The following is a 15,748-nucleotide window of genomic DNA, read 5'->3' as shown; positions in this document are numbered from 1 at the left end:
TACAATGAATACATAAATGAAGGTTAGATGTAACAAATAAATTGTACATGCGAAGCTAGATGTGTATATATAATAAATATATTTGCAGTTTATTTTAAACAATCATTTAACTGAAAATCTGCCAGTTTTTAAGATAAAGTGGCCTTTTCGAAGGGACTCGTGTTTTCTGATGGACTTTCAAATCCCCTCCTGTCAAATCCTTACCGTGGTGGTAGACGGAGATGACAATGAATATCGATCACAAAAAGGTTTGTAAACAACATGTTGTCACGAATAAAGTTTCTTCAAGCACATTTTTATAATGTTATATTTTACTTTCATTGTCGGTTGTTGCCATGACGAAATTGCCTGTTCTGAGTCTGTTCGCCATCGAACATGTCCCTAACAGTTTCATAAACATTTCATTTGTACGCAGAATATATGCCTTCGTAAAGTCATGCAATCTCATCTTTGAAGCAGTCAGGGTTACGGACTAAAAGATCATATCGTCGCCAAAAACATCCGATATCAAACTACCGTATTTCCTCTATTACACGCTAGGCCGTCTATTAATTTCGCGAGAGCCGTTGACTCAGCGTAAGTTAGAGACCTGGCTTGTATTAGAGACACAACGTGTAATAAAGGAAATATCAATATGTTTATCAGTGATCGGTGATCGATCGGCAGCCATTTTGTATGAATCAGTATGTAGGCTATTAATGTATTCATGCGCATATATTTTGTATGAAAGGCTTAATATATTAAAAAGGGGTTTCCGTAGCTAAAAGGAAACCTCTTTTTAACCAATTAGAATGCAGCATTCTTCAATGTCATGGTAGAAAGTTGTTTAACGCCACAATCAGCAATATTCTCACTCAATCACGCAGCCTGTCACTGGTCAGCCCATTATCCCTGACATGAGATCATCCTAGTAGACAACGGTTACGATTATAGCGATACCAGGCGCGAGATGCAAACTTTATACCTTCCTTGAAAGCGTTTCTCTTTAACCATACACTTTGCTCTTATCAATATCGCATGGACTGAATACGGTGGGTTCCGGCGGAACACAGATTACACAGGTTATTCACACCGAGTGAAAACAAGGCAACTCAGAGTGTTTACACACCTAGTGAAAACAAGACAAAACAAGAGTGTTTTAACACCGAGTGAAAACAAGGCAACTCAAACATACCTAGTGAAAACAAGACAAAACAAGAGTGTTTTCACACCTAGTGAAAACAAGGCAACCCAAGACTGTTTACACACCGAGTGAAAACAAGGCAACCCAAGAGTGTTTACACACCGAGTGAAAACAAAGCAACCCAAGACTGTTTACACACCGAGTGAAAACAAGGCAACACAAGAGTGTTTACACACCGAGTGAAAACAAGGCAACACAAGAGTGATCACACACCGAGTGAAAACAAGGCAACCCAAGAGTGTTTACACACCGAGTGAAAACAAGGCAACCCAAGAGTGTTTACACACCGAGTGAAAACAAGGCAACCCAAGAGTGTTTTCACACCGAGTGAAAACAAGTCAACCCAAGAGTGTTTACACACCGAGTGAAAACAAGGCAACCCAAGAGTGTTTACACACCGAGTGAAGACAAGTCAACCCAAGAGTGTTTACACACCGAGTGAAAACAAGGCAGCCCAAGAGTGTTTTCACACCGAGTGAAAACAAGGCAACACAAGAGAGTTTACATACCGAGTGAAAACAAGGCAACCCAAGAGTGTTTACACACCGAGTGAAAACAAGGCAACACAAGAGTGTTTTCACACCGAGTGAAAACAAGGCAACCCAAGAGTGTTTACACACCGAGTGAAGACAAGTCAACCCAAGAGTGTTTACATACCGAGTGAAAACAAGGCAACCCAAGAGTGTTTACACACCGAATGAAAACAAGTCAACACAAGAGTGTTTACATACCGAGTGAAAACAAGGCAACACAAGAGTAATCCATGAAAAGGACACCTGCCAGCCTCAGTTTACGAGGAAAGTAGGACATCACAAACATTGAAACAAAAACAATACTTATTCCCAAGAGGATGGTTTGGAAACACTACACGATATAAACAACAGCTTAATTAAAATACGTTCTGAATAAAGATAATTCAAGCTTTTTGTAATGTGAGCTGGAACCTAGTTAAATATTTACCATATGGGAAACATTGGACCACGCTTGGTCCATTCGACCATGATGCCTTTAGGACACGTTCAGTTGATTGATCGTCATTTCGACGCTGGAATAATCCCAACGCGGCTGTTTCAGACAACAGGTAGGGTTTTTGAAAAAAAATATTTATGAAAATGTTTTTAGCTTCTTTATCAATAACATACTTTATAAACTTATGGTGACTCATACCGAGAGGTACAAGTAAAAGTACATGCTTACATTTGCTTAAAGTCTCCGGGTATTTGTAATTGTCATTAACGTGTTATGTCACGGAGCTGTGTTCTGGAGGCCAGGGTGTCATTAAACAAAAATGGAGAATTAATTAAAACGTGTTATTTGTTTCACATATTTATTATTATCAGCTAGTTGTAAGCATAGATGACAATAAAACGGACCCAAAACCCAATTTACCTTGACAACGATCACTGAGTGATTAAACCAGAACAAGTTGATTAATTAAGCAGCTGTATAATAGTAATAAAAAGAGAGTAGCTAAACCCAATTTCATCTCACCTCACCTCTACTTTTGCAGATGTGATGAATCTGGTTCTCTCCATTGGAGTGGTTTTAACCCATGTTATTGACCCCGATCTTTAGCTGAGTGTGTTCGACTGTGTTTCTACTCAACAAACTGTGCCTCTTTTTTCTACAATCACGACGAGCTGCTGTGTCATAGAAGCAGTATGCTATACACGGCTGTGGCTGGCCACAAGCTCACAGCCAAGACAAATGTCAACTGTTATCAGTGGAGGCATGGTAGGTATTAAAACACGTACAGTATATATATGAATACCTTCTCACAAAGTTATGTCTGGCCACAAGCTAATAGATAAGTCAAATGGCAACTGACACATGTCAACTATATATATGAATCCCTTCTCACAAAGTTATGTCTGGCCACTAGCTAATAGTTAAGACAAATGGCAACTGACACATGTCCACTATATATATGAATCCCTTCTCACAAAGTTATGTCTGGCCACTAGCTAATAGTTAAGACAAATGGCAACTGACACATGTCAACTATATATATGAATCCCTTCTCACAAAGATATGTCTGGCCACTAGCTAATAGTTAAGACAAATGGCAACTGACACATGTTCACTATATATATGAATACCTCCTCAAAGAGTTATGTCTGGCCACTAGCTAATAGATAAGTCAAATGGCAACTGACACATGTCCACTATATATATGAATACCTCCTCAAAGAGTTATGTCTGGCAACTAGCTAATAGTTAAGACAAATGGCAATTGACACATGTCCACTATATATATGAATACCTCCTCAAAGAGTTATGTCTGGCAACTAGCTAATAGTTAAGACAAATGGCAATTGACACATGTCCACTATATATATGAATACCTCCTCAAAGAGTTATGTCTGGCCACTAGCTAATAGTTAAGACAAATGGCAATTGACACATGTCCACTATATATATGAATACCTCATCAAAGAGTTATGTCTGGCAACTAGCTAATAGTTAAGACAAATGGCAACTGACACATGTCCACTATATATATATGAATACCTCCTCAAAGAGTTATGTCTGGCAACTAGCTAATAGTTAAGACAAATGGCAATTGACACATGTCCACTATATATATGAATACCTCCTCAAAGAGTTATGTCTGGCAACTAGCTAATAGTTAAGACAAATGGCAACTGACACATGTCAAATATATATATGAATACCTTCTCAAAGAGTTATGTCTGGCCACTAGCTAATAGTTAAGACAAATGGCAACTGACACATGTCCACTATATATATGAATACCTCCTCAAAGAGTTATGTCTGGCAACTAGCTAATAGTTAAGACAAATGGCAACTGACACATGTCCACTATATATATATGAATACCTCCTCAAAGAGTTATGTCTGGCAACTAGCTAATAGTTAAGACAAATGGCAACTGACACATGTCAAATATATATATGAATACCTTCTCAAAGAGTTGTCTTGCAACTACCTAATAGAAAGAGACAAATGACAACTGACACATGTTCACTATATATATGAATACCTTCTCACAGAGTTGTGTCTTGCCACTAGCTTAATAGTTAAGTCAAATGTCAACTGGTATCAGTAGAGCCTTCTAGTTATTGACAAATGGACAGTATATGTATAACCACTATATATTTATAGGATATTTAACAAGCTTCCAATTCATATCAGGTTTTCAATTCAGCCTGTAATGTATACTATTTAGAGTCTATTAGCAGCGATGATTGTTAATCACATAATTACACCACGTCAATGTGTCTTTATAATGAATGCAAAGTGCGTATGAATACAATTTCAAAACTGTAAATATAGAGCCGCGTCACTTCCGGCATACATACGAGTACTGTTACAAGGGGATATCTAAGTTGAAACGCAAACGTCAACCCCGAAATCGGCACGTACAGAAAATAAGTTTTGTAATCAGTAATTGACCACACAAGGTTAATGAATAATCAATACATTATATGGGAGGTTTACAATTTTAGGTTAACAATAAAAAGGGCGATACAATGGGTCAAGTAAGTGGCATCGCTAGTAAGTAACACACCTTAGAATTAATGTATGTACACTTGCGGACTTTCAGGATATTGTCACTGTTGAATGTCTTGGAACAGTCTTGTCTCAGTGCTTGAATCAGGATTAGTTTTGGAAGCTGGCAAGAATTCGGTATTCCAGATATGTCTCCAAACCGCACTTGACAAGTATATAAGAAACAAGTCAGATCGGCAAAACATAACATCAATGCCTACTATATATAGAGGCTGCTGAATTATTTTGGACAGTAAAGCTAAAGGCAAACTTTTGTCACAAAACAGACAGACTGTCACAACAGACTCAAAATTTTATTCCATTTTTTAGACTTAACTTATCTGTATCGATAAACAAAACCTTATACATTTACATGACTGACATAACTTAATCTGCCGCGGCGGACGCTTTGCAAGCAATTAATGCCTTTCTCTTGGGTCGGCATACTAAGGTATTGATTGTGTGTTCACGGAGCGCGCTCGTTTAGAAGTCCCATGTAAATCCACAAGCTGCAAGAATATGTCTGAATATGACCGCAACTGCGCTGGCGCACTGTTTATTTTTAAAACCAAATCCGCGTCATTTTGATACCCCCGGGATATCATATCAATATGTAGCGCTCTTTCTTGACACATTGACCAGTCATGTCAAACGTCAAGGTCATCCTTGAGCCAAGGTCTAGGTCATTATGTTCGTAACAAATAAAGGTGTGTTTACTGCAACAAGATGACATCATCCATAGCTCAGGGCATTGTATTACTGATTATTTGCAGGCCGCTGTCATACAGCTTCAATATTGTTGACGGGGCGGTCGGGTAGCCTGGTGGTTAAAGCGTTCGCTCGTCACGCCGAAGACCCGGGTTCGATTCCCGACATGGGTACAATGTGTGAGGCCCATTTCTGGTGTCCCCCGCCGTGATATTGCTGGACTATTGCTAAAAGCGGCGTAAAACCATACTCACTCATTCACTCACTCAATATTGTTGACTGCTGCATTCAACAGAACAACTACACAAACATCGAATTATTATTTCAGATGAATGTCCCTCCCAGTGGACATATTCCAAGCCGACTGGGTTATGCCTTCGATTGTTCAGTCCATCAGCATCCAATACAGACGCTAGACAGACATGTGTGGAAAATGGCGGAAGACTCGTGAACATCCAGAATTTTAAAGAAAACATCCTTATCCGAGACATTATGTTGGAAAATGGTAAATATCATAAGTCCACTTGATATTTTTGGGGGGATTGGGATGGATTTTGTCCCCGAAAACCCTGGAAAGAAATAATTATGCTCAAACTGTTGAAAACAAAGAAGCTTACAGAAAATTCGGACTCCGTATACTGTGTCTGAACTGCGGCATGGTATCTCAGTGAGCTAGCACTATAAATCGGCATCAGTCCGGACTAGTACAAGCAGCCACACAAACACATACACGTGCATGCAGGTCGCTATATAAGTGCAATAGTCTTGGACGCGACGTTAAATCCCATTTCACCTCACCTCACCTAACATATGCAAGGATGACAAGATCGTTTGTTTGAATCGTAAGAATTGCCCTCTCTATGATCATTTGGTTACGCAAGAGAGGCGTGTGTGTGTGTGTGTGTGTGTGTGTGTGTGTGTGTGTGTGTGTGTGTGTGTGTGTGTGTGTGTGTGTGTGTGTGTGTGAGAGAGAGAGAGTTTGAGTGTGTGTGTGTGTGTTGTTTAACGTTGCACTCAGCAACATTCCAGCTATATAACGTAATTCTAATCTAACCCGGACTATGTTTCAGATGGCGGCCTACACATCGGTTTAAAAAAGACGTCTACAGGGTGGCAATGGCACCTGGGCGAGGCGCTTGGCGCCTTCAACTCCTGGAAAAACGGCCACCCCAAGTCTGGATCCTGTGTTGTAATGAGCATAGTTACCCGTGGCTGGTTCACAGATTTGTGTGCCAATAAACGGAAATATCTATGCGAAATCGTCCTAGACAACCCTTACGGTGATTGCTAAGAACACGGAGGAGGAGAAGAAGGGAAAGAAGAAGCATATTGTGACCATTTAACACTTTTGTCAAGCAGTATGGAATTACAAATAATCTCGTAACAAGATTTAAAAAAAGTAACTTTGTTACAAACCCTATTTGGAGTAGGAGCTTAAGAGATTGGAAACTGAAAATAAGTGTTTCGCGTGTAAAAAATATGAACTTGTTGATTGATTCCGTCTGTGCTTCATAAGCACTTACTTCAGATTCTTCCTCTGTACGACAAGGTTTAATGAACATAATACTTCTCATCTTCAATGAATTAAGAAAATCTATTGGATGTTGACTTTTCATGAATACTTCCTCATGGATGACTGTGTAGTAGTGAGAAGGCTGATAAATTAGCAAGAACTGCATCAGAACTTGACAAGTCGGGAGGTCGGCAATAAGCTTGTAAATGTTGCTCGCCATTTGCTGTTCTGTTGAAGATATGACTGTCGATGATCATTTCTGTGTAATGTTTAGGATTACATAAACTCCTGTCAGTGGTAAAGAGCACATTTGTATTTCACAATGCGCGCCATATATAAACAAAATCTGTACAACGGAGCATTTTTAGAAAAAAATGACAGTTGTTATAAACTGAGGGCCAAAAGAAACGTTACCAACATTAACTGATTTGCCACTTTGAAACAAAGATGCCAACCTGTTCAAAAACAGTAAAGAGCACATCTCACGAATACAGCCTTCATGTTCTCTGTCGTTCTTTGCATTTTGGGAGATATCGGTGTTTTTCTGCAAATTTTGAAAACATTCTTTCCCAAATTATCGTGCAATTTCCGGGTATAAATTAAGCACGGATCTGTTCCCTATCATTGGTTGCGATGATTAACACCAACGAACATGCCAAGACTGACCGCTGTCCAGAGGGAGAGAGCCATAGGTATGCTGCAGATTGGAGCGAAAGAGAGAGGTTGCCATTAACATGAACTTCTCCAAGATGACCATTACCAGACTGGTCGCACGTCTCCGACAGACTGGCAGAACCGCAGACATACTACGGTGTGGCAGACCAAAGGTCACGACCCCGCAGGATTACCGCTTTTTACGGGTACTTCATCTGAGGAACAGATTTCTTACTGTGACGTCATCAGCTGCCAACAGCTTAGGACATCCGGTCAGCAGACAAACAGTGACCAGACGACTACGACATTATGGTCTCCGGGCTTATCGCCCTTTCAAGGGCATGACCTTGACCCGTCAACATCGACGTGCCAGATTGACGTGGTGCAAACAAACACAGCGATGGCAACAAAGGGAATGGCGGCGAGTGCTGTTTAGTGACGAGAGCAGGTTCAAACTCTTCAAACCTGATGGGCGGACGCGAGATTATCGACGACGTAGTGAACGTACGGCTCCTTGTTGTGTCCAAGAGGTGGAACCTTACGGGGGCGGAAGTGTGATGGTCTGGGGCGGCATTTGCGGGGACGAGAAGACGGAACTTGTCAGCATCGAAGGCAATCTGACAGCACAACGCTACAATGACAATATCTTACGGCCAGTGGTTCTTGCTTTCATCCAGCGTCAACAACGGACGGTGTTCCAATAAGATAACGCCACACCCCATAAAGCCCGTATTTCTAGAGACTTCCTCAACGCCAACAACGTGACTGTCCTGCCGTGGCCAGCTCGATCACCAGATCCGTCACCCATAGAATATCTCTGGGACCAGCTGGGGCGGCGTCTTCGGAAACGTCAACATCCTCCCTTCAAGAGACAAGCGTTGATCGTTGCCCTCCGTGAGGAATGGAATCGGATACCTGCAGTCGATGTGAGGACGCTTGTCTACTCAGTTCGACGCCGCATTCGAAGATGCATTGCCGCTCATGGAGGTCATATCCCGTATTGAACGGTCTGGGCCGTCGTCACCTTAAAGTTGTAACCAATGTTGTTGATCGAATACTGGACGAATGGCCCCTTGTCAAGAAATGTCCCTGATGGAGGTCAAGGACTTTGTTGTTGAATTAGTAAATTCGCATTTTACTGTTCTGAATGAAGAATTTCTACAATACAATTGTTATTGCTGCTTCAAATTGTGTTGGTCATATTTTATCCTAGAAATATCGTTGGTAACGTTTCTTTTGGCCGTCAGTTTATAAAGTGATTGCATATATACAAGGGATGATAACTGTTTATAAGCATGATCTACAAAGATTTCAAAGAGCCTTATACTAACTTGTACAAATCTTGCTGAAAAGTGTTTAGTCAGGGTTACACCGTTCAAGGCCTCTGTAAAGCTTTCACAAAGCTTTATGGTAGTCATGTGGACAAATGTGACGGATAAGTGACAACAATGCTGTCCGAAGCAATTCCCTATTTTGATTTGTACTACATGTATATGTTCACGTCTTTTTTTCAGGTGAACAATTGCCTTGCCTTTGTATGTGTTTGCGACAGGTGCCACCCCTGGGGCAGGATCCGCTCATCTTTTCGAGAACAGTTTTTGAAAATAATTCATGGACAGATGCTCATGATACAGACGACAATGTCTACAATAGATCAATTGAATATAAAGTGAATTGACTGAGTGCCCAAATCACTATGGAGTAAAACTCCTTGATCACAATTCATAATTTGATTAATAGCATAACTAAGACCAAATGGTGACTGAGGATAAGGGGAGTCAGGTGGATTAGTTTGTATATAAATTATACATGTAATTAAGTAATAATGTGACCAATGCCTTTACGAGTGAGTGAGTGAGTTAAACTTTAAAGTGAGATCGGCACTATTTCAGCCATATCGTGACTGTCAAGGGTTATACATAATAAATACAGCGCAATACCTTTTCAGTGTTAGCCTTAGAAAATCTAGGGTAGCACTTGCAAGATTCCGATGTTCATCACACGATCTTTTAATTGAAAAAGGTAGATATCAAAATATTCCGAGAGAAAATAGACTCTGTCCACTATGTGACCTAGGATTAATTGAGGACGAGTATCACTTTTTACTAGTATGTCCGCATTATGATGAACTAAGAAAAGTATATTTACCAAAATATTTTCATATAAACCATTGTACATTTAAGTTTAAACTATTACTGACCACTAGCAACATCGAAACCATAAGAAATCTTTCTATGTACATATATCGTGCTTTTATACAAAGAAAATCAAGGAAATTATATGATTGTACCAACTGCTCCTGTAATCATGATTGTACTATAGGCCTGTGGCCTCCTCAGTACGTTGAATAAAGAAATTGAAATTGAAATACATTAAGATTAAACACAAAACTGCCAACGAAGAACAGTAAAATAACTTAATGCCTTTATTCCAGTAATATGATGGCGGTATGTGAATAATCGAGTCTGGATCAGACAATTAAATTATTGACATCATGAGCATCAAATCAACCAAACAATAAGTCACCGAGTCTGACACCCCTGTCAGTTTAGAAGCAGGGCCAGTCCAATTTCCGTATGCCTTCACGTCGGAGAGGGGGCACGGGTGGCCCAGTCGTCTAAGGCGCCGCGATTCGCTCTGCAGAGTTGCGTCCCTTGGGCACGCCAGAAACCTATGATTGTGGGTTCGAATCCCGGTTCACCCCGATTATGTTTCTAGGTTTGTCAGCACCATACCCGTGCTCGTGGCTTTCACCGAAGTGGTAAACGTCTGAGACCTGCATCACTTCGGGCTTTCCTCCCACATTAAGCTGACACGCCGTGATATAACTGGAATACTGTTAAAAGCGGCGTTAAACCCAACTCACTCACTCACTCTCGTCGGAGATAATCGGTGATGACCTGGGCACGATGTGGTCTGGCATTGTCATCTTGCAGTTCACAATTTCTGCTGATGACGCTAGCGAATGGAAGAACCACAGGGTGCACAATTTCGTCCAGGTATCGCTGGCCAGTCAAATGTCTGAAACAATATCTGAACCCAGAAAGCTATACCTAAAAGAACATAGTATGAAACAAACGAACAACCAACAATGGTATTCACTATTGTGGTTGTTCAATATTCAATGACAGTATATAATATGCGTGTGGTGTTAAACAACAAACTTGCTAAAAAGAACATGAAGCATAAAGGCATTAGTTACATACATGTTGATCAGACTTCAAAGCTGCGACTTTCTTTGTCCAATATTGATCTTTGGATCATAAAATGGATAGCTTGAATCTCTTTGTCGTGGGTGAATAACCGTGACGCTGGGAAAGGAAGCATTTAATTAACGAGAGTAAGTTATTTCATGGAGGAGTAAACCCTTGGGGGATACACATGACGAAGAGAGATCTAGTAATTGCCGTATCACGGGAACACGTGTATAAGCAGGGTATGAAACTCCAAAAAATTTCAGCCAGACCACAGGACTGGCTAGCTGAAATACTTGCCAGCCCTGACCAAAACCTGCCTGCCCACTATAATCATATGTTTCTCAGGATAAGCTAACGGGGTTTCTTTTTGGTTACATTTTATCATTCATCTTTACATGTGAATTAATGCTTATCATCGGGAAATATTTAGAATATTTTCACATATGAAATATAACCCGACCGTCGGGCAGGGGGATTTGAAAATCTGGCAGCCCGAGTTGAAATCAACCCGTCTCGGACGGTCGGACAGGCAGGTATTTCGAACACTGGTATAAGTGAACGCTTAAGTATAATTGCTATTTTCATTCAATATATTTGATTTTTAAGTGCATTTTTGTAACCAGAATCCGAGGTATCAGGAGAATATTGCAACATTGAAACTGTATATTTGATATAATCCGATTTATCAGCATTTACACATAGCCACAATCTGCAGCAGCAATTCGTCATCCAGCATCCTTTGCAGGTTTTCTTTGATTGGACTGGGCAGACCCATATCGTCTGTGTACAGAAGTAGAGAAACATCTTCAATACCTCTCCCTTCATTCAGTTTTTCGAGTTCCTTCGCCAAGTCGTTATATAGATAGAAAATACTGTGGCGACAGAATACAGCCTTGTCTCACTCCTCAGGTGACATTAATGAAAGACGTTGACTCACGGCACTTGATGTATTGTCGCACAGAGCCCGTATCTCAGCGAATATGTTCTCGGTGATACCCACTGGTCTTCGCTTGAGCCGAAGACAATTTCTATGAACGTTACCAAACGCTTTCTTTTGGTCAATGAAATACACAAAGGTCTCTGTTTTAAAGTCAAATCTTCCTTTAAGTACATTATACAAATTGTAAACATGATCACAGCAAACTGTTTGATAAGCATTACTTAGAAGTTGACGGATGACAAGGTAGACACAACTTTATAGAAAACAACATAAGAGAATCAAAGAGCACAAAACCTCAACCATTAAATCAGACAGTAAATCTGCCATCTCGGACCACATCAGCAACTGTCCTAATCACATCATCCTCTCCAACAACCTCCATGGTTTCACAAAAAGATGCAGTCCACATTCGCCGTCACAAGCCATCAATCAACAGAGATCAAGGCCATTTCATCTCATCCGCCTGCTATGAACTCATCAAGCAATAATCACTTATCCTGTTTAATTGGCTTCATGTCCCACTGGCTTCCAACTATGTGTTCTCTGTCCATCGTGTTGTGACAGTATTATCCTTTTGCTGTCAACACTTACTCATGTTATCTCACTCATGTATGCAATTGTTGTTACTCTTAATCCCCTACTGTTAATCCTCCACCTACTATATATATTCTGTACTATGTCCCTCTTTCAGTCTTGCTTGACAACGGTATAAGGATCTTTTTAAAGAAGTTGTTATCCATACAATTGTGTCAACCTTATGATCAAAACAGTTTTTTCTTACGACATCCATTCTGTGAATTAACTATGACCTTTCCCCTGCCTACCGGACCAAAGGAGGGTGCCGTTTCACGAAAGCCTCTAAGCGCTACGACCTCCTAAACCACGTCGTAAAGCACCTCTTAAATATTTGTGCCGTTTCACAAAGACCTCCTAACTTTACACCCCACCGTAAACAACCTCCTAACCTACGATAGGTATGGGGCACTTGTAACTAGCTTACGACATCCTAAGTCAGCGTCTGATATGGCGACACTATTGAGAATCAAAGAAATTTTGAACAGGAGAAACATTAGGCGAGAGCGAATATTCAGGGATAGGACTCAAGTGTTGGATACTTTGACCGACACAGAACTGATTGCCAGGTATCGCTTTCCTCGACATACCATCCTACAGCTGGTTGATCGGGTCAGCTCGGAGATCTCTCGGCCGACCCAACGTTCGTGTGCCTTACCTGTCCATGTGCAGGTGTTAGTAACACTTAGATACTTTTCAAAAGGGGGATTTCCAAGCGAATTAGGAGATATACATGGTATTGCCAAATCAAGTGTTTGTCGCGTGTTGGAAAAGACGACAGATGCAATCGTAAAGTCGTATGACTTGATCCGGTTTCCAACGCCCGACAAACACACTAAACTAGCGGAGGATTTCTTCCACATCTGTGGTTTTCCGAAAGTTGTTGGCTGCATAGATTGTACTTTGATACCTATTCAACGACCAGCATTAGATGAAGCAGTATATGTGTGCAGAAAAGGATTCCACGCCATTAATGTGCAAGCTGTGTGCAACGCCCAACTCCGGTAAATATCCTTGACGTCCTTGACCCTTGCAATGTAACCAAACAATCTAGACTTGCTGGTACTTTCAGATAATAAACGTCATTGTGTCATAATTGATTTGTCAATAGCTCATGTAGGCTTATTAATGTCCAAATGTTTCATAATTATTCGGCTTATTTAAATATTATTTTCTTAACGAATGTGGACTTGTGGATTTAGTTATTTATGTATGGATTTATTTATTTTTGCAGATTCACAAACATTATTGTCCAATGGCCAGGATCAACCCATGATTCACATATTTTCAACAACTGCAATTTGAAAAGGCATCTGGAGGAAGGGAAATATGACATCTGGCTTCTCGGTGATTCAAGAAATAAATGAGTTTGAAGTATTATTTACCAAACATTAATGCCTGTGTAGCTTCTTCAGCTTCATCAGCTACTGAAGGAATGATGCTGAACACTGTTAAATTAATAAAACATATGTTTCATTGGTGTTATCATAACAAATACTGTGTGTGGCTGCGGTTGATTTGAGTTCACCAACAGCCTGAGTGGGTAAATTTTCAAGACAACAGATCAACGGGCGCACGGTTTATTCAGGGCCCAAGTTATTTACGATAAAATCGACAAGTCATTGTGAGCATGCATGTAGTGTCAATATCAATCAATCAATCAATGTATATTACACAGAACCATTCATCGTGGTACATGGATACACACATATGATACATTTCAGTATAACTGTACACAATCGTGTACACATTTGTAGCAGTGAACCGTTACATAAATACGATTACAGTTGGGAGTATTTACACTAAAGCAGACAATATACACTGTATAAATGTGTGTGTGTTCTTATGAATGACATGACTTATGAATGACGGAGCTTTAAAAGCGGACCTAATAATGGCTGACATTTGTTGAAGTTTTCGGTTCACATGATACAATCTTTGCAGGTGACATTTTCCTTCGTTCTTGAAGTACGGACATTCAAACAGGAATTGAAATTTATATCTGACACGCAGCAATCGTATAAATTCTAAATTCTTTTGTTGAGATAAATATTTACCCAGTTGTCAGTTTCAACAGGTAGGAAGTGATCACTCGTTCGGAATTTAATAAGGGGTCGGGATACTTTTTGAGGCGGAAATATATATTCCTCTAATCCAAAGTTAGGTTTTAAACAGGTATAAAAATCACCCTCCTGTCGTGTTTTAAATAACTTGATCAGATAAACGTTGAAAAAGTGGAAACCAAGGCCGTTCATATGAATGTTAGCACTCCTCTTGTATTCATTTAACAGTAACAAATCATGGCGATGGTTAAACGGCATTTTCAAACATATGGGCTTGATTATGATTTACCAGCACTATAACCGACCGTATATTTTGATTTGTATTTGTCACAAGTTTAAACCAATAAGAACTATTACGTTTCTTGATTGAAACAGTGGCAGGTACACGGCCGCTTTCGTAGTAAAGTATATATGCTGGTGTACTCTTACGTAATTTGGATTAGTTTTTCCACGGTTCGTCATTTGAGTAACCCTATACCTCACCACCATACATCTAGATATGAAAGACCACTCAATCAACATATTTAAGCATACAATTGACCAGAAAATTGTTATATGGCAGTGTACTATATTGTTAACCAATGATTGTAACTGTATTACATTGTTGAAACGTGTGGAATTTACATTGAAACGTGTGGAATATTCTGTAATGTTTTAGTGACAGTGGACTGGTCTAGCCCTGTGTAGAAAGTGCGGGAAGCCAGTTAGACTACATAAGTGGAGAGGGTGTGTGCCTGTCTAATCTCACATTTCATTTGACATTACATCAAGACCAGCTTTCACTTTTCACATCGGTGTTCAAGCTCTCGGAAACTTGACCACAGTTGCGGCAAGGCGACAACTATTCTTTTCATTACCATTTCCACTGCTCTCACATTTTATACTGCCATTGAATATTGTACTACAACTCTATTCTGTACTGTCATTGAAATTGCTGCGCAGTAATTTGTATTGATTTGTAAACCTTTTTAATTGTGTAATACATTTGTTGACTGCATATAAGTTTTTGATTGTCTGTTGGTTTTACACTTAATTCCTTTAGGTGCAAATTTCTTGGTTCACATATTGTTTCAATTTGGGATTCATAACAATATGTAGATTTCTAGATTTAGATAGTATGATTACTTACGGGAACATTGCTGTCAGATTTCACGATCTATATTTCGTTTTTCTCCAGTCATATCAAACAGAAAATCGATTTATAAGATTATCAAGTTTCAACAAGGCATATTTATGGAGGCAATATAATCTTACAGCAATAAGTTATGCCGAGGTCGGGTGAAGCGCGCCATTTTTGATATTCTTACGTCTGCTGGCATTACGACACAGGATTTGTATTTTTGTGTATCGAAAACATTCACCAAAAACACCTGAAATTAGGATTGGTGAATGAAGTGTCCTATG

At 39.9% G+C, this 15,748-nt stretch overlaps 1 protein-coding gene across 1 annotated transcript; it reads left to right on the top strand.

Moving 5' to 3' along the window:
• Positions 1-2,758: 2,758 nt before the first annotated feature.
• LOC124141516 (snaclec 27-like) lies at positions 2,759-7,562 on the top strand. The gene is made up of 3 exons (XM_046509553.2): positions 2,759-2,917; positions 5,733-5,909; positions 6,475-7,562. Exons 1-3 carry the CDS (start codon positions 2,845-2,847, stop codon positions 6,693-6,695), a joined length of 471 nt encoding a protein of 156 aa, XP_046365509.2. The 5' UTR covers positions 2,759-2,844; the 3' UTR covers positions 6,696-7,562.
• The last annotated feature ends 8,186 nt before the right edge of the window (positions 7,563-15,748 follow it).

The sequence above is a fragment of the Haliotis rufescens genome, unplaced genomic scaffold (genome assembly GCF_023055435.1).
Source record: "Haliotis rufescens isolate VD_foot unplaced genomic scaffold, xgHalRufe1.0.p SCAF_26, whole genome shotgun sequence".
NCBI lineage: Eukaryota > Metazoa > Mollusca > Gastropoda > Lepetellida > Haliotidae > Haliotis > Haliotis rufescens.
This window is presented reverse-complemented; position numbering and strand designations above follow the sequence as displayed.